Genomic DNA, 23,251 nt, shown 5'->3' on the forward strand with positions numbered 1-23,251 from the left:
AATGAGATGAGAATTCAACTAGTTTCTTCTCCCCTCCAAATTACGAATGAGTTATCTGAACTTTTTTATTGATTTTTATTTCAAAGAAAATCATATTTAGGGGCCAACTAAGCCAACAATTGGATCTAATTTATAGTCCTTTTCTGAAAGAAATCCTAACAGTTCAAGGAAGACTTTTGGTCTGTCTTATCCAACATTCCTGCAGCAATTACAATATGCTACAAATGGGCTTAGGTGAAGGTAGCTAGTGTCTTCTGGTTCATATGGAAATTTGCTGCTGAAAAAAGACCTTACCTTTGAAACCTACCAGATTGGTGGTGTTTTGGTTGAGTGAAATGCACTTTTGCAGGGGGCAGTGAGTGGGTAGGAGTTAAGGAGTGAGGGTTATGGTTGGGACTATGGCTAGATCTAGGCTAAGCCTAGGACTTTATTTATTGTTTTGGGTAGGGTTAGAATTAGGGTTCTTAAGGATAAGGGTTGTGCTAGGGCTAGGTAGGAGTAAGAAATGGTCTAGTTTTTAGGTTTATTGTTAGGTTTATTTTTATTTGTTTTTCTTGGAATCTATTTGATTTTCTCTTCATTTGGAAGTTCTGTAACTACATTATTCCCTCTTTTTAACTTTATGTTTTTCTGTTGTTGTTGTTGTTGCAATTGTATCTCTGGTTCTCTATTTTCAGTCTTACAGGTTTGTTTTACTTTGCACACTTCCATATCCGAGTTGAGTCTAGTTGATATTCTCATGTATGTTAGTCTCGGGTTGTTGTCTACTGTTGTTAGTTCTTCTTCATCCAAAGAACTCCCTTTAATATTTTTTTATAAGGTTGGTCTGGTTTGCACAAATTCTTTTAATTTCTGTTTGTCTGAAAATGACCTAACTTCACCATCATATCTAATAGACAGTTTAGCTGAATATATGATTCTTGATTGGCAAGTTCTTTCTTTCAGAGTTATAGATGTCATTCTATTGTCTTCTTGCCGGTATGGTTTCTACTGAGAAATCAGAGTTTAGTCTTATTAGGTCACCCTTGTGGGTAACATTTTGCTTCCCTGAGCTATTCTCAGGATCCTTTCCTTGTCTTTGGCTTTGAAAAGTTTAATAATATGTCTTGGTATTTTTCTTTTGGGGTCTATCCTCTTTGGAGTTCTTGAATGGCTATCTTATCTTTCATTATGTTAGCGAAGTTTTCTTTCAACAACTCCTAGACAATATTCTCTATGAGGTTTTGGGGTTTTTTTCCCCTGTCTTCTTGTTCTGAAATTCCTATCACATGTAAGTTATTCTTTTGATATGTTTCACATAAATTTGAGTCTTTCTTTGAACTTTGTGGTCATTTTTTTCTGATTTTTCCTCTAGCACAAGAGTGGAGAATCTTTTTCCTGCCAAAATTTATAACATCATTCGCAGGCCATACAAAATTATCAACTTAAAAATTAACCTGCTATATATGGTTAAACATTTAATTAACTAATTAAACTAAAATTAACATTTAATTAAACATTTAATTAATTAATGTGATGGCGGGAGAAAGATGAGGCTTTCTGCTTCCATTAATATTTACAGGCTCGGAACCCCTGTACAGGTTCTCTATGAGTCGGAACTGACTCGACGGTACTTAACAACAACGTAATGGCTAGAACTGTGGCGTTGCCTTAGCAAGACCAGACCTTGTGATTTCACAGGACTTGAATGGCCCACAGAGTCCTGGTGTGGCGCTGTGGGTTAATGCGCCAGACTGTAAAGCCGTTTGAACTGCAAGGTTGGCTGTTCAAGCTCACCAGCTGCTCCTTGGAAACCCTGTACAGGGTCGTTATAGGTCAGAATCGACTCGACGGCACTTAACAACAACAACAAATGGCCCACAGACCAAATGTTCTCCACCCTGCTCTAGCAGATGAATATCCGAGAGACTTTTCTTCAAGCTTAGTAATTTGGCTTTCCATTGACCAGTTGTTGAAACGTTGATGAAATGTTTGATCAATGCTTGATCATTGATGAAATGTTTGATTAATTCTATTTCTTTGTCTATTCAAGTCTTAGTATTTTTCTTCTGGCTTTCTAATTGCTGATTTTTTATGGTTCCCATTTTTACAAGTATTTTGTCCACTTGTTTCCTGAGTTTTTCCATAGTTTTGTGTATGTTTTTGTTGATTTCATCTGAGGTTTTCTCAATCTTTCTCACAATCCACTGATGTTGCCTAATTAGCATTCTTTTAAATTCCTTATCTAGTAGTTCCAATACTATTTCTAGTGTTATATTTTCTGACTTTGTTATTTTGGTGACTTATTTGAGGCCTTTTGTTCTTGTCTTTTTGTGTGTGTAAGCTGAAATTGTCTGTTTTTTCCAAGACATTGTGGTGTCAGATTTATATTTAGTAGATAATTGTATACTGGTGTTGTCTCAGGCATACACTGGAAGTGTGAAGCAAGTTAGTTCTCTGCTCACTGTTTGTGTAGCATACCTCCAGAAGCAGGTGCACTGTGCCTGGCACCCAACCCCAGGCATAGCAAGACTGGACAAGAGGAGGAGCTACTGGCCACTGGTTTGGTGAGGCTGGGAACTGGCCACGCCTCTGGTGACCAGAGGGCACTGAAACAACCGAGAAGTGTGCACCCTTGCTGCTAACTTCCAACAATGTCCTGTGCCTACAGGGTGCTTACAAAGCTCAAAATGGCTTCACTGCACCACACCAGTCCACAGTTGGTCCGTTTTCTTCTCTCTCACTACTCCTACTTAGCTTCCTCTTACAGTTAGTACTCAGTAATCCACCTCTCCGGCCTATCCTGTGATGCCCAGGTGTTCCAGGACCACCATCTGTGTATTTCATTGCACTCAGTGAGCCTGCCTACTCAGCCACCTTGCCCCAGATCCTCTGGAGTGCACTTTTGAGAGAGAGGGTGATTTCATCCAAAGGATTGAAATCAGTGTTAGTCAGTGTCATAACTTCTGTGGTACTGAATTGGTAGTCTCAATATATCCTCCATCCCGCTGAAGGCCATGCCTGGCTCAAAGTGTGATTGATTGTACGAAAAAGTAACCTCTTGCTTTTCCAACGCTGGTGGCTAAAAGCTGTCAACTAGTTTTTGAGAAAAATGAAAAGTTGTTAATTAGGGAAATCTTATGCCAGTGTCCTCAAACTCCAGAGTACTTAGGTGTCACCTGGTGAACTTACTAAACATGAAGTATTCTAGTCCCCAGTACCAGCATACATGGGCTGTTCCTGAAAAGTTTTCTTGATCTCATCTCTTTCTAGTATTTTGAAAACGTAAACAAACAAACAAAAATACCCATAGATATTAAAACTGAGTTCTAAGTGATTTTTCTTTTTTCCCATGGAACACTGGTATCTGCTTTGCTACCAAACCCCCAAATTCAATGGAGTGGAGTGGATTCGGATTTATAGTGACCCTCTATAAAAAGGGTATGTGGCACTGTAGGATAAGTACTGAACTGCTAATCACAGGTTAGAGGTTCAAATCTACCAGCCACTCATTCAAAATCCTATACAAGGTGACTATCAGTTGGAAACTGACTCGATGGCATTTATTAACAACATAGGGTAGAATTGTCCCATAGGATTTCCAAGGCTGTACATCTTTATGTAAGCAGCAGACTGCCACATCTTTCTCCTGAAGAGTCATTAGGTTTTTGACCTGCTAATCTTTTGGTTAGCAGCCAATTACATAACCACTGCACCACCAAAGTTCCTTACCTGCTCTGCTCACCTGTGCAAGTGCTCCAGGAGGGCAGATTGGGCAACTCATGGGCACATCTTTTCATGTAGGGTTCTAAAACGACTTCCAGCCACGCGTTCTATAATCCCCGAAAGGTGAACAATTTAATGGTTGTGATCTGTAAACTCAATTTCGATTCCCCAGAAGGCCATCTTGGAACTGCTTCTGGATTCTTTCCTTGAGTTAGGAACCAGTCAAGTTCTTTTGGCAATACCTCCTCCTACAGCCCTAGGTTTATGTTGTAAATACACCCTAAAGTGAGGATCCTACCCTGCCTCAGGACTCCTTCGGGTCTTTCTTCTCTTGTCCCACTGCTAGATAGAAGTTCGTTTTCCCTGCAGGTGGGGAGCCTCGGTTACAGCCACACAGGGATTTGAAGACTTTTCTGTGAATATTTCCTTTCCCCTGTTCCATCTCTACATTCCCTGTCGATCTTGGTCTTTTCTTCCCTTTCCCTAGTATTCTATCCGTAACCCCAACCAAAGTCCTTTTCTGCTCACAAGTACGGCAACTCAATACCTACCCAATAGTGGAGTAGGAGGTGTTAAGTGTGGTTAGATTCGGAAGGGGGCTTATCCAGGGACTGGAGGTTCACTGTGTGGGTGCTCACTAACCCAGTCCTGTCACCCCACGCGACTCTCTCCCTCGCGTCTTTGCATAAGTCATCTGCAAGGACCCACTGCTCATCAATCCCGGTCATTTCACAAGGTTGCTCCCATTCGGCGAGCCCCCCGGGGCGCCTTCCGTCCTCCCTTGCGGATGTTGTCCTCCCATCTACCCAGCTGCAGCGAAAAGGGTCCGCAGCGCTCCGGACTGGTTGAAGGGGCGGGGAGAAGGGGACCGGGAGGAGCCAGGAGGTGGTGGCGACTACGTGGTGCCAAAGCCCCGGGAGCTCCCGAGCCTGTGCGCGCGCGCGCCTCGCGGAGGGCTCGGGCGGCGGGCGGAGGAGCCGCAGGAGGAGCCGCGAGCGGAGTAGGCGGAGCTGGTGGAGGAGCAGCCGGCGGGGCGGCGGGCGGGGCGAGCTGTGAGGGGTGGGAGGGCGCGCGAGCGAGCGAGCGAGCGGCGTCTCAGCCAGCATCTGCCGCGGCCGCGTTTGCCCAAAGCCTGGGGACCGACTTACGGATCGCCTGGCAAACGGACACAGGCGCTTGCTTTGTGCTTGAGACCAGCTTCGGCAAGGCTCCGGGCTTGCAGTGCGTGGCTTCTCCGCCCACTCGCGGCTACTCAGCTCCGGCGGCCTCGGCGCGCGAGGGGCTGGAGGTGCGGGAGCCGCTCTCCGCCGTCGGTTCCCCGCGCGGCTGAGCCCGGGCTGCCAGCGCCTCGGCCCCGAGCGGCGTCCGCGAGCTCCAGCTCCCCGCCGGGCCGCTCTGAGCAACCGTGTTCCGGGCTTCAAACTCGGGCTCCCGGGGCAAGTGTCTTCATGAACCCAGAGGATGTCCGGGAAGCACTACAAGGGTCCTGAAGTCAGTTGTTGCATCAAATATTTTATATTCGGCTTCAATGTCATATTTTGGGTAAGTTGGAGCGCCTCTGGGATTTCAACTATTGTGGCTGTTCGATTCGCGACGATTTCCCCCGTTGCTCGCTGCCTTTACTTTTCGCAGCCCCTCAGGCGCTTGACGGAGAGGGGGAAAGGCGTTTGCCTTCCCCGCTGCCAGCTCGCGCGTTGGAGAGATAAACATTTAATCCTTTCTAGGAATGGGAAGGGGTAAAAGAAAAACCGAGCCGGAAAGGTGGCACTCAGGCTCTGGGGTGCCTTTTTAAGGGGTGAATTGGAGAACTAAAGAAAGGGCTCGGCAGTTAAAGAAATGAGCAACCACACGAATTAAATTTGCTCCCCGTGTGATATGGATGTTGGGCAGAGTGTGGTGTCATAATCGGACAGAGCCCACCCTGAGGTCCACCTTATAACAGGGATCTGATTGGACGAGGGCTTGGCTCCGTGTTGCCGTGGCTAGTCTGTGCCATGCTCAGCGTGTATCTTCTTGCACCATCTAGGGCTTTGTGTAGGATGCAGATGCGGTGGTATAAGGCTCTGTAATGTGCACGTAAATAACGCTTCCTGCACCCTCTTCCCCTTAAGCTGGAAAGCACTCTTTTGCATAATAGGCCAGTGGGCGCTTGGGGTGGAGGGGTTTATGTCTATACATGTCATTGTCAGTATAATAACAAGTCACCATCAACATATGTTTCCGTGTCTCACGTCTTGTCCTCCTTTTCTGAGGAGTGACACAGACCGGGTCGTTTCTGGGAAACCTTGAAGAAATGTGAAGGGGAAGGTGTACGAGGTATGTTTTTATTGGGGAACCAAGAGAGTGAATGCTTGAACAAGACTCAAACCATGCTCTGCTGCCACTACAATGTATTGGGCACCTATTGTAATTAAACTGGGACGCCTACTCTTTTGTTGTGTTTTGATTCTTTCTTTTGATCTCACAAATCAATCGTGTTCAGCAACCAGACAAAGAGTTCACCAGGAGAAGGGGAAACGTAGGTTCACAGACCATGGTATTTTTCTTTCCCATTCCATTCCATCTTCTTCACTTGGCACCCCCCTCCCCATGGAAAGTAAAGATGGTGGCTGTCTAGGGGGTTCTCTAAGTTGCTGTTAAGTGTAGGATCAGTGTGAGGTAAACAATGATCCGATTGTGGGATCAATAGTAAGCCAAAACAATCAAATCACAGGGTATATTTATTTTGATCCTCCTTTAATTTTGGCCATTTGCTATAAATGTGTATCTTTGAGATTAGTTGCCAGTTCAGCTCTTTACATGTTTCTCTTTCTACTACACACTTAACAGGCTATTTCGTTTTTTCCCCCATTTCCTATGTGTCTTACGTTGATCACACATGTTTTGCAAAAGGAAATGGCAGAGATTGGGGAGTACTTTCTGTGTCAACATGCCATCTGTCCTCAGGACTGATAATAAGGGAGGCCACGTGAAGAAATATCATATCCGATCATTCACAAGCAGTTTTGTTGGTTTTTTTCTGTGTGTGTGTGACAGTGATTGTGATTTCTATAAGCAGTTACCCTGCTTCCCTACACTCAAACATACTACAAATATATAGGAGGAAGACATTATTTTCTTTCTTTGCTTCTTTTTTCTTCCCTTGATGGTGGGTAGTTATATTTCTGAGTGAGGTATTTTGAATTTTATTGGAACTTAAAATGTCTAATCTTTGAGAGGCAGGAAATACAGAATTTGGACTGGCCCTTGTTGGGGATGAGCCTTTCCGTTTGAATACTTGCAAAAGTTGTACATTTCAACTAGCACCTCTCTGGAGTTTCATAGCAGAGGGTGGGAGGAAATAAAGGGATGTGGGCCTATTTTTGTAACAGTTTGGTATGATTTTGTAGAGTGCACAGAGGCACATTGAACTCTTTCTGTGGATAAAGTTGCAACAAACCCTTAGGAACTGGAGAGAGCTTCAGTGAACTGAGGAGTACTTGCATAGATAGTCCCAGAATAGAGACACATCTTGTCTCATTTTGGAGGTCTTCATCTCTGGGAGGATATTTATAGGAAACCCAAGAGCTGACTTCACTGTAGAACTAAACCAGCTGCCACAAGCGAACTGTTAAGTAGATGCCTTTGTTATGAGAGTCTTTTCTTACCCCGCAGTACCTGGGTATTGCTAAAACCAAAAGGTTGGAGATTCAAGTCCACCCGGAGGTGCATTGGAAGAAAGACCTGGCCATCCACTTCTGAAAAATTAGTCATTGAAAACCTTGTGAAGCACAGTTCTGCTTTGACATACATAAGTCGGAATCGATTTGAAGGCAACTAATACCTTACCTTTCTTTCTAAATCCTCTTCCCCTCTCCTTTCTAGATCCAAGGCTTTCACTCAGACACCCCCTCACACTTTTCTTTTTCTGCTCTGTGTTCCAAAATCACCCCTTATTTAGATCTTCCAGTTTATAAGTACCATAGTCTCTAATGATGATTAACAGGAACGAATAACCATGGCATTTGATTGATTAAAGTCATAAAGTATTAGTGACAGAAGAACTAGTCAATAACTTGGCAGCCTGTTTCTGAAAAGTTGCGTATCTCTCCTCTCTCTAGAGTTACCAGCTGAACTGTGACTACCAGAAGCTGCAGATCCAGTGCTCTTCCTATACATTTATGAAGAAGATATTGCTAACGGAGAGCATGATTTCCAGAGCTTTCATGTTCACACTGTGAAACACTGGAACAGATCTGAAATAAATTAGGGACATTTGGAGTTATAGTTCTGGTCAACTAAAATTGCACGTGTGTAGCTCTAATACCAAAAGTTTCGTTTGATTCTCTGTAAGTCATTTAACTGCTCTGGACCTGTTTTTTAGCTGTTAAAACAAAAAGAAGTGGATGAGCTCTTAAGTTCTTTCTAGTTCTGGTTTGGGATGATTTATTGAGTTCCAGTATTGCTGGGGAAGAAAAATATGACATGGTCATTAATACAAGGGGGCTTCAAAAAGTTTATGGAAAGACTTCACTGGCTTTTAATTCTACGTTTCCAGGAACTTTTTATCTCGACTAATAATAGTATTTGTTGTTGCTGTTAAGTGCCATCGAGTTGATTCCGACTCATAGCCACCCTGCATAGGGTTTCTGAGGCTGTAAATCTTTACAGGAGCAGAAAGCCTCATCTTTCTCCTGCGGAACCGCTGGTAGTTTTGAACTGCTGACCTTGCGGTTCACAGCCCGATTCATAACCACTGCGCTACCAGAGTTCCTAATAATAATAGCATATATTTGGACATTGGTTAAATGAAAAGGTTTTCTTTCTTACTGAGACTTGTCAGAAAACCAATCTTATTACCTCCATTTCTTCCTTAAAGGTATTTCCATGTAAAGACATATTTTTCACTAGTTTTCTTCTTGACTTATTCAGTTATTGGCATAGTATATACATTCATCTCTACTGCTACCATGAATCTCATGGAGTCCTATGAGTCATCAAATATATTTTTATTAGAGTTACAGTTTTATGAGCAAAATCTGAATGTTTTTATATAACAGTTGTAATGATATTCTGATTAATAAAATCAACATCTTGTACAGGTTCCTTTCTCATTAGTTATCACAGGGTGGTGGGGAAAGTCTTGTTTTCCCTGTTTCATGCTAGAAAAACTCAAGACAGAGGGAATTGATTTTCCTAAGGATGTCACCATATTTGAATATTTCTCAGAAAACCCCTGAGGCCACTGAGGGTCAGCTTGGGAAAGAAGCAGTTGGGTTTTTTTTTAAGTCACTTCTTTAGGAGTAAATGAACCCTTCCTGCATCCCACAGTTAATAGATATTTTTCTCTGAACCCTTTTAGATTCTGGCTGTGATTTTTAACTCTTCTGTGTTCCTAAAAAAGTTAATTGATCTGAGTATTCCAGTTGTCTGCCCTTGTTGTAGCGCTGTAGGATAAGCAGTAGATCACAAGGTTGGTTTGAACTGCAAAGTCAAAGGTTCAAACTCAACAGCTGCTCCTCAGAAACTCTATATAGGGTTGCTATGAGTTGGAACCGGCAGCATTTAATAGTAACAAAAATAATAGCAACAACATTGTTGCATAAAAGAGTCTTGGTTGTATAGTGATTAAAGTGCTCAGCTGCTTACTGAAAGGTCAGTAGTTTTCAATCCACTGTCACTTTGCAGGAGTTAAAAACCTAATAGTCTGTTCCGGTAAAGATTTACAACTTTGGAAACTGTATGGGGTAGTTTTAGTTTTACTCTGTCCTAGCCGCATAGTGGTTAAGAGTTGGGCTGCTAACCTCAAGGTCAGCAGTTCGAAACTACCAGTGGTTCTGCGGGAGAAAGATGAGGCTTTCTGCTCCCGTAAAGATTTACAGCCTTGGAAACCCTGTACAGGGTCGCTATGAGTCAGAACTGACTCCGCGGCACAAAACAACAACAACAACAACAAGAGAGATGAGGTTTTCCGCTCCCGTAAAGATTTACAGCCTCAGAAACCCTGTACAGGGTCGCTATGAGTCAGAACCGACTCCGCGGCACAAAACAACAACAACAACACAACAAATAACAAGCAACTCCAAAACTTAGTGGCTTAGAACAAAACTTTATTATTATATCTAACAGTTCTCTGATTTGACCATGTTCGACTGGTGATTCTCACTTGGGGTTGTACATGCAGCCACAGTGAGAAGTGACTGGGGCTGGGAGTTTCTGAAGGCTCAACATATGCAAGATGGTTCCCTCATATGACAGGCAGTCAATGTTGGAGGAGAGCGAGGCCCGGGCTGTTGACTGGAACACACACCTGGCTTCTTCCTATCTCTGAGACAGAAGAGGACGCTTCTAGTCAGCTAAGGCTGCACCTGGAGCTGGTACACTGTCACTTTCATGCATTCCATTGGTTAAAACACTCTTGTTGTTGGTTAGTGCCATCCAGTTGGTTCTGACCCATAGTGACCCTGTATAGAGTTTCTGAGGAGCAGCTAGTGAGCTTGAATCACAGGCCTTGCAGTTCAAACCAGCATTGCAGTTCAGTGCATTAAACCACAGTGCCACACCAGGATTCTGAAGCATTCTTGTTGTTGTTATGTGCCATGGAGTCGGTTCCAACTCATAGCAACCCTGTACAGGGTTTCCGAGGCTGTAAATCTTTACGGGAGCAGAAAGCCTCATCTATCTCCCACGGAACAGCTGGTAGTTTCGAACTGCTGTCCTTAAAGTTCACAGCCCGATTCTACGCTACCAGAGCTCCTTGAAGCACTCTTAGAGCCTACTTAGTTTTAAGGAGGTAAAGGAATAGAGTCCATCTCTTGATGGGAAATGTCAAGGTCACATTGTAGGTAGTTATGTGGGCTGTGGTTATTTTTGGAAAATGCAGTCTGCTTCATTGAGCCTTAATTTCTTAGTTATAAAAGAAAGATAATATTATCAGTTAGAGATATAATTTTAAGAACTTAACCAGACAATGTATTACCCAGCACAATGCCTGAATGTTTAACAGATAGTAAATATCATTATTATTATTATTTTCAGGTTTAATACTAGTTAGTTCCATGTTGGGCAGTAGAAAACTGTAGAACACTTTAGTCTGTTTCTCTGGCATCATTACTGTTGATAGCTGCCATTTTGTTGCCCGCTGACTCATGTTGACCCCTTGCACAATGGAAGGAAATGCTGTCTGATCTATTGCAGATCTGACCTGGTGATTTATCATGTTTTCATTGATTAACTTTCAGAAGTAGATTGCTAGGTCTTTCTTACTGTCCATCTTAGTCTAGGAGCTTCAGTGACTACTATTCAGCATCCTAGCAATATGCAAGCCTCCATTGACAGATGGTGGGGACTGTGTTGGTTAGAAATCCAACTCAGGTCTTCTATATGCAAGGCAAGAATTCTACCACTGACCCACCCACACCTCATTAACATCACTACTATCAGGAAATGATACCTTTAGAAGAATCTGGGCAGTGCAAATGGTAATGCACTTAACTGTTAACTGAGAAAGGAGGTTTAGTTCTACCCAGAGGCACATCACAAGAAAGGCTTAGTCATCTACTTCTGAAAAGTCAGCCATTGAATGTTCTATGGAGCAGAGTTCTACATTGACACTTTGGGATCAGTGTCAGTCAGAATCAGCTCCATGGCAATTGACAGTGGCAATGACACTCTTAAGATGTGCCCAAGGATCCTTGATAGCACAATAGTTAAGCGCTTGGCTGCTAATAGAAACATTGGCTGTTGGAACTCACCAGTGGTTCTGTGAAAGAAAACACCTGGCGATCCACTCCTAGCCTAGGAAAGCCTATGGGGCAATTCTTCTCTGACCTATAGGGTCCCTAGGAGTTGGAATCTACTGAACAGCAATAGGTTTTTGTGTTTTGGTTATTAGCAAAGCAAAATCATGAAATCAGTGAAAGCCTTGTGTGACTTGGGAGAATTAAATTCTTTTCTTCTCTTTGCTATGCTAGCATTGGAACAACCATGGATATTTGAGGTCACATTTCTCTTTTTGATGTACTTGCAAATATTACATTGTGTCTTTAAGTGGAGTTTTAGCCAAGGTTGATAGCAGAATGTTACATCTAATTTGTTTCCACAGAGCTTACATTCAGAAAGGAGGTGGAGATTTAGGGAACCTTGGGGGTGGGGGCATCAAGTAGAAAGTCTTATCTTATGATTCACTATACATCGCAAAATGTTCTGGAATGATGATACATCAGCATTTTATAAGTCATAATTTTTGTTTTAATTTGCTAGACATCTGTTAGCTTCGATGGCAACCATATGGGAATCTAAATTGCCTTTTGAATTACAGGGAGATGGTAGGAAGAAAGCTAAATATGGTTATGAAAGTGTCATATGGGAAAAGTGTAAGAAAGGTATAGAGACCTCAGTAGGAAAAGTAATTGAATACTGCCTTGCTTGGTCTGGCTGCTCACTCATGGGTCAATGAGAGGCACTGAGGCAATCTAACTTGATGATATGCTCTGGAGGTTGAAATGAAACTGAGGGGAGAAGTTGGAAAACCAATAATGTTTTACCCACCATAAAATTGCCCAGGTGAGCTCCTTTAGATGCATCACTCTGCCTTAATATGTCCACAGTAATAGTTAATCCCTTGCAAAAGATAAAAACAACTTGCTTTACAATTATAATGACTTTCTTCTAGCATCTCGAAACAGTTTGCAAGCATATTATAGCTCTGTGACAGATGAAGAAATTGAAGTGCAGAGATGTGGAGTCATTTTTCGAAATGTCATGTCAAAGTTCAGTTTTGGAGTGTTAAGTCTCCTCCAGTAACCATTGCCCTAGCTTCTTGGTTTGAAACTTATTTTAGAAGATGCTTGTTATTCTAAAATAAAACATCATGTAAGTCATTTGCATCTGTTCATAATTGAAAAGTGATAACGTTTTTGCATATGCCTCAATTAACACCACCCACCAGCACAAAATGTTAGGATGAAAGTGTTCTTCAAGAATATGATTGAATAATAAACTATTATATAGTCCATTGAAAATGCAAAAATGAAAATTGGACTCTCAGAGACCAAGTTGTTGAGTCACATGCTTCTACATAAAACACTGATGATTGTCTTAAAATTTCTCACTTCCAACTTCTAAATGATCATATTTTGATAGATTATAAGAGCCTCAAGTGTGAGAACTTTATCTGAGTCATTTTCATAAGCCCAATGTCTTGTTCATTGTCTAAAATATGATGGATATTTAATAAAAGTTTGTTGAATGAATGAATTACAAAATCACTGGACAGTACCTACTCTAACCTATCTGGTGACATATTTTCCTTTCTACTATCCTCCCAACCCTTCTGAGGATGGATCTGTTTTGGGACCCTTAGCACTATTATATTGTCCTGGTGTGGCGCTGTGGGTTAATGTGCCAGACTGCATGGCTGTTTGAATTGCAAGGTTGACCATTCAAGCTCACAAGCTGTTCCTTGGAAACCCTACATAAGGTCGCTATGGGTTGGAACCAACACAGCGGCAGTTAACAATAACAACAAGCACCATTATAGAGCTTCATTGTACTCAACCTAGCTGTAATCTGTATTCCAGGAATTTCCGTCTTCCTGATATGCTGTGGGTTAAAGCTGTTTGAACTGCAAAGTTGGTGGTTCAAGCTCACCAGCCTTCTCAGAAACCTTATACAGGGTTGCTATGAGTTGGAACCGACTCGATGGCACTTAATAACAGCAACAATATGCTGTTTGGTTTTTAATTTTAATTTTTGAAAGAATCTCAAATGTGCATAGAAATGGTACAGAGAACTTTTCCCCACTTAAGCATTTGAGAATAAGTTATCAGCATGATGACTATCCTTCAAACACTTCATATATATTGCATGCAAACTAGAATATTTCCTAGATAGCCACCGTCCAACCTTTAAAGCCAAGAAATCACCATTGATACATTGCTACCATCTAATGCTTGCACCTCATTCAAGCTTCGCAGTTCCAATAATATCTTTTAAAACAAAAGGGTCCAGCTTAGAACCACAAATTGTTTTTAGTTATGTCTTTTTAGTCTCTTTCAGCCCTACACTATCATGCTTTTGACACTTTTGATGATATAAGCCAGTAATTTTATAGAATGTCCTTCAATTTGGGTTTCTCTTGACATTTTGCCAAACTTAGTTGTGCATTTTTGGCAGGAATATCATAGAAATGGAGCTGTATTCTCATTGCATATCATCAGATGGCACCGATTATTTCTCTTTGTCTTACTGATGATGGTCACTTCAGTAAGATACTGTCTGCCAAGCTTCCCCACCATAAAGTTACCGTTCCCCTTTTTTATAAATATTTTGTGGTAAGGTACTTTGAAACTATGTAAATAAATAGCTCATTGCTTATTGCAATGTAAATCTAGCAGCTAAATTTATATGACTGAACTTAAGGTTTCCTGTTTTATTCAATATATTTTAACTTTTCTCTCATTGCTTACTTTGATGCTCACATTGGTCCCAGGTTTATTTGGTTCCTAGCTCTGTTTGATTCCCCTCATTCTTTGAGTTTGTCTTTATTTTCTGCCAGAACAAGATGTCCCAAGTTTATTTTGTAATTTATCTACACTGCCTTTTGTATCAAGGAGCCCTGGTGGCTTTGTAGGTTAAGTGTTGGACTGTTAATTACAAGGTTGGCAGTTCAAACCCATCAGTTGTTGCATGGGAGAAAGACGATGCAATCTGCTCCCGTAAAGATTTACTATCTTGCAAACCCTGTGAGTTGGAATCAACTCGATTGCTGTGAGTTTTGTGTAACAACAACAGCAAAGTATCCAAGAAGCCCTGGTTCATGTGAATGGAAAATGGTGTTTAGAAGCCAATATCTGGATTCTAGGTATACTTATTGCTTTTGGTGTGTCATTGCTCCTGGATTCTCTCATCGGACAGAATTCTGAAATATATACAAGCATTTTATTCGTATATATAAAACAATGAGTCCATTGTGATACTTCAAATTCCTAGCTAACACAATAGTGTTTATTCTCCCCCCCCCTTTTATATTTATTACTCTCTGCTTTGAACTAGTGAAAGCCTAGTTCCCATTATTCTTAAAATACAAGGGTAAGTCAAAAAGTATTGCTACCAAATTATAGGAACCTTTACTAAACAAAAATGTCAAAATGTGAATCTATTCTTTCTTGACTCCCTCCATCTTTTTCTCTACACTTCTGAAAGCATTGTTTCCATCTCTCTAACCCTTTCCTGAGGAGTTCTGCACGCTTCAATCTGCACCATGTAAAAACAGCAGTGTTGACATCCTCTAGGGACTCAAGGAGTCCTAGTGTGGCACCGTGGATTCATGTGCTAGACCGTAAGGTTGGTTTGAATCACATGGTTGGCAGTTGAAGTCACCAGCTACACCTAGGAAACCCTATACAGGGTCGCTATGAGTCGGAATCAACTCAATGGCACTTAACAACAACAAGGGACTCAAATCATGCCCCTTTTTAATGTTCTTTGAGTTTTGGGAAAAAGAAGTTTGAAGGGACAAGATCCATTTTATAGGATGGATAGGGTAAGGTTTTCCAACAGAAGTCTTGTAGGACAACCCTGCTGCTACCCTTGAAGAATAAGAAAATGCATTGTTGTAATAGGAAAAAATTCCCTGGTACATCTTCCTTGACCTTTTTATCATTAATGGAGATTTCAGTTTTCTTAAAACTTCATGATATGGAGGGGACTGTAACCAAGGCAATGAAACGATATAGGATAAGATGAATGTAAAACTAATGTTCTCCCATGTAAACTACCACATAATTCACAATAAAACACTTAAAAATAAAAATACTTCATGATAAACTCCCATGATCATCCTGTGTCTTTCAATAAAATTTGTTCAAGATTACGTCTGTGAAATCCCCTAAACAGTTGCCATAGTCTTTTGAGCTGACTTCTCTGCCTTGAATTTAACAGGCCCAGCAGATGCCCTCGGAAGTCACTGGTTTGATTGGACATTGCTTTCTGGATCATATTGGTAAATCTAAGACTCATCCCCAGTTAAAAAATCATCTTCATTAGCTTTGATCTTCCTTGTCCTCCATCTTGGTCTATAAATTTCTGAAGACATTGTTGCCATATCTCTGACTCTTCCTGAAGAATTCCACACTCTTCAATCGTCACCAAAGCATAGATGGGAAGATCACTCTTTGAGCTAGCTAATTGCCAAAACAAAACAAAACAAAAGTTTTCCGAGGCTAAGATGTTTACTTACAATTGAAAATGCCAAACCATATGAGATCCCAACCTCAGTAACTATCACAATCAATGGTAATTCTATGTTCTCTTCCACCATTTTCTGCACGTCAGTCTGTAGTATTCCCTCTCTGGGCTCGTCTCATCCTTAAAATGCTTGATCCATCTACAAACTGTTGTTTGATGTGGGGCAACATTCCTGTAAGCTTGTTGCAAAGCTTCAGTGATTTGGGAATGTGTTTACTTGGGCTTTGTTAAAAATTCTATATTAGCCCTGATCTCAAAATCATTTTTATCTATGACACAAAACATGTCTTTCTTTTTCTGAAGGTACCTTAATGAGACTGAGGTAAATATATTACTGAGAGGACCTGTCGGTAGCCATCCATGGATCACAGAGACATGTTTTAAATGCTTTTTGTTTGGTAGTAGTAATACTTTTTGACTTTACCCTCGTATTTACTTTTCTGCATGTACTCGTCTTCCGTTACTGCAGCCATCCCTCCTCCACGTGACTGCCCTCATCTGTTGGGACTCCACACACCTCTAGTGCCCACTCTTCTCACCGCTGTTGACCTCTGATGTTGTTGTTGTTAAATGCCATCAAGGTCAGTTCCGACTCATAGTAACTCTGTATAGGGTTTCAGAGGCTTTAAATCCTCGAGGGAGCAGAAAGCCTCATCTTTCTCCCACATAGCGGCTGGCACGCTTAAACTATGACCCTTGCAGTTTGCACCCCAGTGCTTATTGTATGGAGACACTGAGCTCTGGTATATCCTACTCCAAAGAGTTGTTACGTCATCCCTAAACTTCTGTTTTCCATCTTTAAAAGCTCTTAGCTTTTCTATATGTTCTTCATAAACTATTTCTAGATCGTTCTTTGTCCTGGCCATGATAGTCTGCATGTGGTACCAGGTGGACATACCTCCTTTAATGAAGCAACCAGAAAGAACACATTTTCCACTCTCTGTTCTAACCATCAAAAAAAACAAAGGGCTGTTAATCTCAAAATCTTCCCTAAATCTTTACCTGGTGCTGGACCTGGAGGCAGAAGCCTCAGCTAAGTTACTCTCATAAATCATTTCCTCAGTTGCTCATCTAAAGAAATTGGGAGAAATAATTCTAATAGTTCCCATAGTTGTTATTCAGTATTAAATGCCATCGTGCATGGGAAAGTGCTTTGTTAAAGGTAAATATCTTAGTACAAATATTAGTTATTAATAAAGGCTAAGTTTATGTATGCTTTTCCTGGCAGCCAGGGAATATTTCAGACACTGGTTAAATTTCTGTTGAAATAAAACTTTCACACAACTTTTTGGGTTGAACTCTATTAACCCCCACCGCACACCTCCTGTCTCCCCATTCTAGTGAGCTAAGTGTTAATTGGAAACTAATCCTCCATTTCATTTTTTTGCTTTTGTATTGAGTAGGAAGAGAAGCCTGATGATCTACATCTGAAAGATCACAGCCATTGGAAACTCTATGAAGAGCAGTTCCGTTCTGAAACACAAGATGCACCATGAATTGGAATCTACGATGATAGTTGGTTAGGTTTTTTTTTTTTTTAATTATGCTGTTAAGAGTCCCTGAGTGGTAAAAATGGTTAATGCACTCAGTTACCAACCAAAAGGTTGAAAGTTGCAGCCCATTAAAGTACTTCAGAAGAAAGGCCTGGTGATCTACTTTGGAAAACTCAGTCATTAAAAACTCTGTGGGGCACAGTTCTACTCTGACATATGAGGTCACTATGAGTCAGAACTGACAGCAGCTGGTTTTTGTTATTCCAGTTTGTCTGATTCTAGTTTAGGGATTTTCAAACTGTCAGAGGTCCTTTTCATTTCAAACTATTCTGAGGTTCCTTGAGGTGTGCCAGAGGACTGTGGGAACTGACCTCTCTCCATCCCATTATATTCAATATTTTGGGGTACCAGGAAGTATTTTGTTTTAAAACGAAAGGGTCCACTGCTTAACTACATGAAAGCAACTATTTTAGCCTTCAGATGTTTTTGAATCTTGATTGCCAAGGCATGTTTAAACAACAACAGAAAATATTCTTTGTATGGATTTTTAATCAGCAAAGGGTTTAGTTTCTTCATGCCCAAAAAGTCCCTCACACTTACCTATGGGAGATTTCTGTAGGATTAATTAATACTTTACTTCTTTCTAGATGTAGCAACCTGATTAGTTAAGTTGTCATTCAGGAAATTTCAGTTTCCCTCCCAGGAAATCTGATTCCGTAGGTCTGGGATGGACTCCTGGAATCAATACTTTTTTTAAAAAGGCCCTGAAGGTGATTCTGATGCACAGCTGAGGTTGAGAAGCTCTAGGCTATTACTTGTGGCAAGAGGTGCCATCTTCATCCCATTCTTCTCTGAAGGGGATACTCCTGAGAGTTGGGATTGGGTGGTGTGGAGCAGAGATCAAGGGGTGATTTCACCAGCACATGAAAACTAGTGACATCTAATTCTTTGCTGATGAGGAACAAAAAGAGTGGCCTATTTATCCCTCATGGAATTTATTATTAATCCAAAAATGCCAGTTTATTTATAAACCCGAGAGCCCTAAGAATGATATGAGAAAGTAAAGTCTGTTAAAGAGCTCTTTGTATGCTGCAGTTCCTGTGATAAAAATTAGCATCATATAGGAATATCAAAATCTACTATTGCCTTTGAGTCTATTCCAACACATGGACACCACATAGAACATTCTCATAGGTTTCCTATAAATCTTTTCAGAAGCAGATTTTCATATCTTTCTCTCCAAGAGTAGCTGTTGGGTTCAAATTGCTGACCTTTTGTTTAGCAGCCAGACATTTTAACCACTTCATCACCAGGGTTTCCATAGTTATTAGGTGCCTTTGATTGTTTCCAACTCATATTGACCTTGTATACAACAGAGTGAAACACTGCCAGGTCCTGTGCCATTTTCTGCTATCCTGGAGCCCGTTGTTACTACAGTCACTGTGTCAGTCCATCTTGTTGGGGGTCTTCTCTTTTTCTCTGATCTTCTATTTCAGGGGTGGGGAACCTTTTTTCTGCCAAGTGCCATTTGGATGTTTGTAACGACTCCACGGCGTACAACAACAACATCATCATTCAGGGGCCATACAAAATTATCAACTTAAAAATTAGCCTGCTATATTTGGTCAAACATTTAATTAACTCACCCCTAATATGATGGCTGGAGTGCTGGTATGGTGCCAGACTGCAAAGCCATTTGAACTGCAAGGTCAGCGGTTCAAGCTCACCAGCTGCTTCTCAGAAACCCTGTACAGCGTCACTATGGGTCGGAACTGACTCGATGGCACTTAACAACAACAATGTGATGGCTGGAACTGTGGTTGCCTTGGCAGGGCCAGACCAAATGATTTCACAGGCCATACATGGAACAGTGGCCAGACATTCCCTATTCCTGCTCTATTTTACCAAGCATGATATCCTTCTCCAGGGACTGGTCCTCCTGATAACATGTTCAATGTACACAACACCAAGTCTGGCCATTCTCCCTTCTAAGAAACATTCTGTCTGTATTTCTTCCAAGACAGATTTGTTCATTAATTAGTGGTCACTGTGTGAAATTAATTCTTGAGAAGGTCTCTAAATTCAGGAGGGAAATTTACTCAAGGTTATACTTGGACTTGTTTCAGTTTTCGTCAGCTTCAACTTGATCTTGCTTATGAGCATTATCAAATGCTCATAAGCAAGATCACTGTTCCACAGTAGGCCCCTGGCCTTGTTCTTACTCATGACATTGAATGTCTCCATTGTCTCTTTTCACAGATGTAGTCTATTTGATACCTGTGTATTCTGACAAAGTCCATGTGTGTAGCTGCTGTTTATGTTGTTGGAAAAAAGGTATTTGCAATGAATAAGTTGTTAGTCTTGCAAATTCTATCATGTGAATAGACTCCTGTCAACCTGGATTGACATGTGGTTGGCCAGCAGTATAGCAAGACCTGGGGACGGACTCCTGATTCCATAGACAATGACATGGCCACAGAGGACTAGAGTGGAGAGTGAAGTGTCCAGCTGATATGAAGTGAGGGGAGATGCACAAGAATGCCCATACATGTAGATAGTACCCATTTGACCTAGCTTCAATGACTGGATGATCAGAACTTGACTGGAGGAAGAAAGAAAAGGGAAAAAATTGTAATCTGCTACAATTAGATGAACTTGACCTATAAGTATGGATGTAGTAGCTTAAAAGAGGAAACAAATCTTTACAGCAAGGATCATTCCCACCCCCTCCGTACACAGGGTTGACAGGAATGGGCAACTTAGACATTGGCTACCCAAAATTGGGGGGAGCCCTACAAAGGCACGAAGGGACTGGCTTACAAGTTTTCAAGAGGGAGCTTAGTTTCTTTCAGAGGGTGCGGGGGGAAGGTAGAATCTCCACTGAGTGGGTTCCAACCTGGTTAGATGGGGCTGGTAAAGGGAAATGGGGCTAAGACTCTTGTGGTTCAGTAGTGAGTAATTGGTATCAGGATTGATTGTGAATGGTAGATGTTTTGTATAAAAATAAAAGGAGGGAAGTTGTTGATCTTGCAGTCCAGAAGTGGAGGACCCTGGGACCATCAAGGGAGAGGAGTGGAGTGCGGGACCCTATCCAGAGAAACGGTGACACCAGAGATGGAGACAGAGACAATGACATGGAGAGATGGAGTGGCTGGAGACTCTAGACTCAAGGAGGGAGAGGGGCTGTGTGCTGGTGGCTGGGGGGCAGTCTTGCAAGGTATGCCCTTTGGTTGTTTGAATGGTTATATATTCCTGAGTGCTTCGGTGTACAGGAAAAAAAAAAAAAAAAGGGAATGGAAGCAAATGCTTTTGAATGATGATGCATGGAGGGGATTGTAGTCATTGTAATGAAATGAAATATGATAGGAGGAGTTGATGTTCTCCCGTGTAAACTATCACTCAATTCACAATAAAAACTTAAAAAAATTTCTATCATGTGATCTCTGGTATATTATACCCAAGGCCATATTTTTGAACGATTGATACTTCTTTGTTTCCAAGTTTTGCATTTCCATCACCAAAAATTATCAGTGCATCTTGATTACATGTTTGATCCATTTCAGAGTTGCCGAAGTTGGGGAAATCAATATGCTCATGTTTGTCATTGGTGATTGGTGTGTAAATTTGAGTAATAACTGTATTAACTGGTCTTCCTTGTTAACATTCGAATATTATCCTATCACTGACAGTGTTGTACTTGAAATATTCCTTTTGACGATGAATGCCATGCCATTACTATTCAATTTGTCATTCTCAACACAGTAGACCTTATGATTGTCTGAATCCAAATGGCTAGTACCAGTCTATTTCAGCTCACTAATGCCTAGGATATCAATCTTTATGTGCTTAATTTAATTTTTGATGACTTCTGATTATCTTAGATTCGTACTTTGTACATTCCACATTCTGATTACTAATGGATGTACACAGTTAGTTCTTTTCATTTTGAACCATGCCAGGATAGCAAATGAGCTATAAGAAATATATGCTCCTCTAGTTTAGGAGTCCTGGTGTGGCACTGTGGGTCACTGTGCTAGACTGCAAAGTTGGTTTGAACTGCAAGGTTGGTGGTTTAAGCTTACCAGTCACTCTTGGAAACCCTCTACAGGGTCGCTATGGGTTGGAACCGACTTGATGGCACCACAACAACATTGAGGAGGCAGCTCTTGCTCAGTTGTATTTTTAGTGCCTTCCAACCTGAGGGTCTCATTTTCTGGCAGTACATGAGACAGTGTTCTGAAGCTATCCATAAGCTTTTCACTGTCCATTATTTATTTATTTTTAAGTTTTTATTGTGAATTGAGGGAAAGTTTACAGGGCAGATCATCAGTTTTACGTTCAACAAATCATATACTGTGTTTCATTACAATGATTATAATCCCCTCCATGTACCATCAATTAACAGTATTTCTCTCTGTTCATTTTAGCTCTTTTTTAAACTTTTTTAACACCACCAAAATGCACATTCTGCAAGTCTGCCTCCTGGCTGCCAGCTCTCAGTCCCTCTCTTTCCAGGAATCTAGAGTCCTCAGCTGCTCCCTCTCTCCATGTCCCCATCTCTGGTGTCGCTGCTTCTCTGGATAAGGTCCCACACTCCGCTTGTGCTCTTCTCCCTTGATGGTCTTAGGGTCCTCTGTTTCTGGACTATAAGATTAACTACTCTCACGTTTTTGTTACAAAATTTCTATCTTTACAATTGTGACAGACATAATTAGGCATAACAGTTACTCACTATTGAATCACTCTTTTTACTAGACCCATCTTGACAAGATGAAAACTGTTCAGTGCGGACTGTATCTCCCCCCCACCCTTACACTCTTTAAACTAAACTCCCTCCTGAAACCTTGTAAGCCAGTCACTTCATGCCTTTATTGCCCCCTCCTTTTAGGTAGCCAGTGTCTAAGTTGCCTGCCCCTATACAGAGGGGATAGTTTTGATACTTGATGTGAAGACTCCATCCCTCTCTGTTGGTATTTTGAGCTACTACATCCATGAGTATAGGTCAAGTTCATCAAATTGTAGCAATTTACCCTCATTTCCTTTATCAAAAATTGTTTTCTTTTTTATCTTCCTTTAGTTGAGTTCTGATTATCAAAGCCATTGAGGCTAGATCAGAGGGATACTATCTGCAAGTTTGGGTGTTCTTGTGCGTCTCCCCTCCCTTCATATCAGCTGGATGCTTCACTCCCAGCTCTAGCCCTCTGTGACTGTGTCCTTGTCCATGGGCTCAGGTATCCCCAGGTCTCGCCACACTTTGGACCAATTAACCCTTCCTCTTCTCTCTCTCATCTCCAGGTTATCCATTATATTTTAAAAAGAGATCACCAGTCCTTGCTTCATAGTATGTCTTAGTCTGGAAGCTCTGCTGAAACCTGTCTACCATGGGTGACCCTGTTGGTATTTGAAATCCTGGTGGAAGCTTCCAGATTTACAGCAACACACAAGCCACCACAGTATGACAGGCAGTGGGTAGGAATGTTGTTGTCGTTATATGCTGTGGAGTCGGTTCCGACTCATAGTGACCCTGCACAGGGTTTCCAAGGCTGTAAATCTTTATGGGAGCAGAAAGCCTCATCTTTCTCCTGCGGAACAGCTGGTAGTTTCGAACTGCTGACACTGAGATTAGCAGCCCGATTCATAACCACTACACTACAATAGAGGCTATTGTAGTGTAGTGGTTATTTATTGTACATCAACCATGAAGAAATAAGACATTTTATTCTTTTTCTCTGGTTGTTGTGGACTATTATGTTGTTGTTAAGTGCCGTGGAGTTGGTTCCGACCCATAGCGACCCTGAACAGGGTTTCTGAGGCTGTAAATCTTT

General features: G+C 41.4%; 1 protein-coding gene across 1 annotated transcript in view; it reads left to right on the forward strand.

Moving 5' to 3' along the window:
- The first annotated feature begins 4,773 nt into the window (after positions 1–4,773).
- Positions 4,774–23,251, forward strand: part of TSPAN5 (tetraspanin 5) — a 255,111-nt gene continuing 236,633 nt past the window's right edge. The window contains exon 1 of the mRNA XM_006872950.1: positions 4,774–5,247. Coding sequence (XP_006873012.1) covers positions 5,167–5,247 — 81 coding nt within the window. The 5' untranslated portion in view covers positions 4,774–5,166. The remainder of the gene's footprint in view (positions 5,248–23,251) is intronic.

This window comes from Chrysochloris asiatica, unplaced genomic scaffold (genome assembly GCF_000296735.1).
Source record: "Chrysochloris asiatica unplaced genomic scaffold, ChrAsi1.0 scaffold00216, whole genome shotgun sequence".
NCBI lineage: Eukaryota > Metazoa > Chordata > Mammalia > Afrosoricida > Chrysochloridae > Chrysochloris > Chrysochloris asiatica.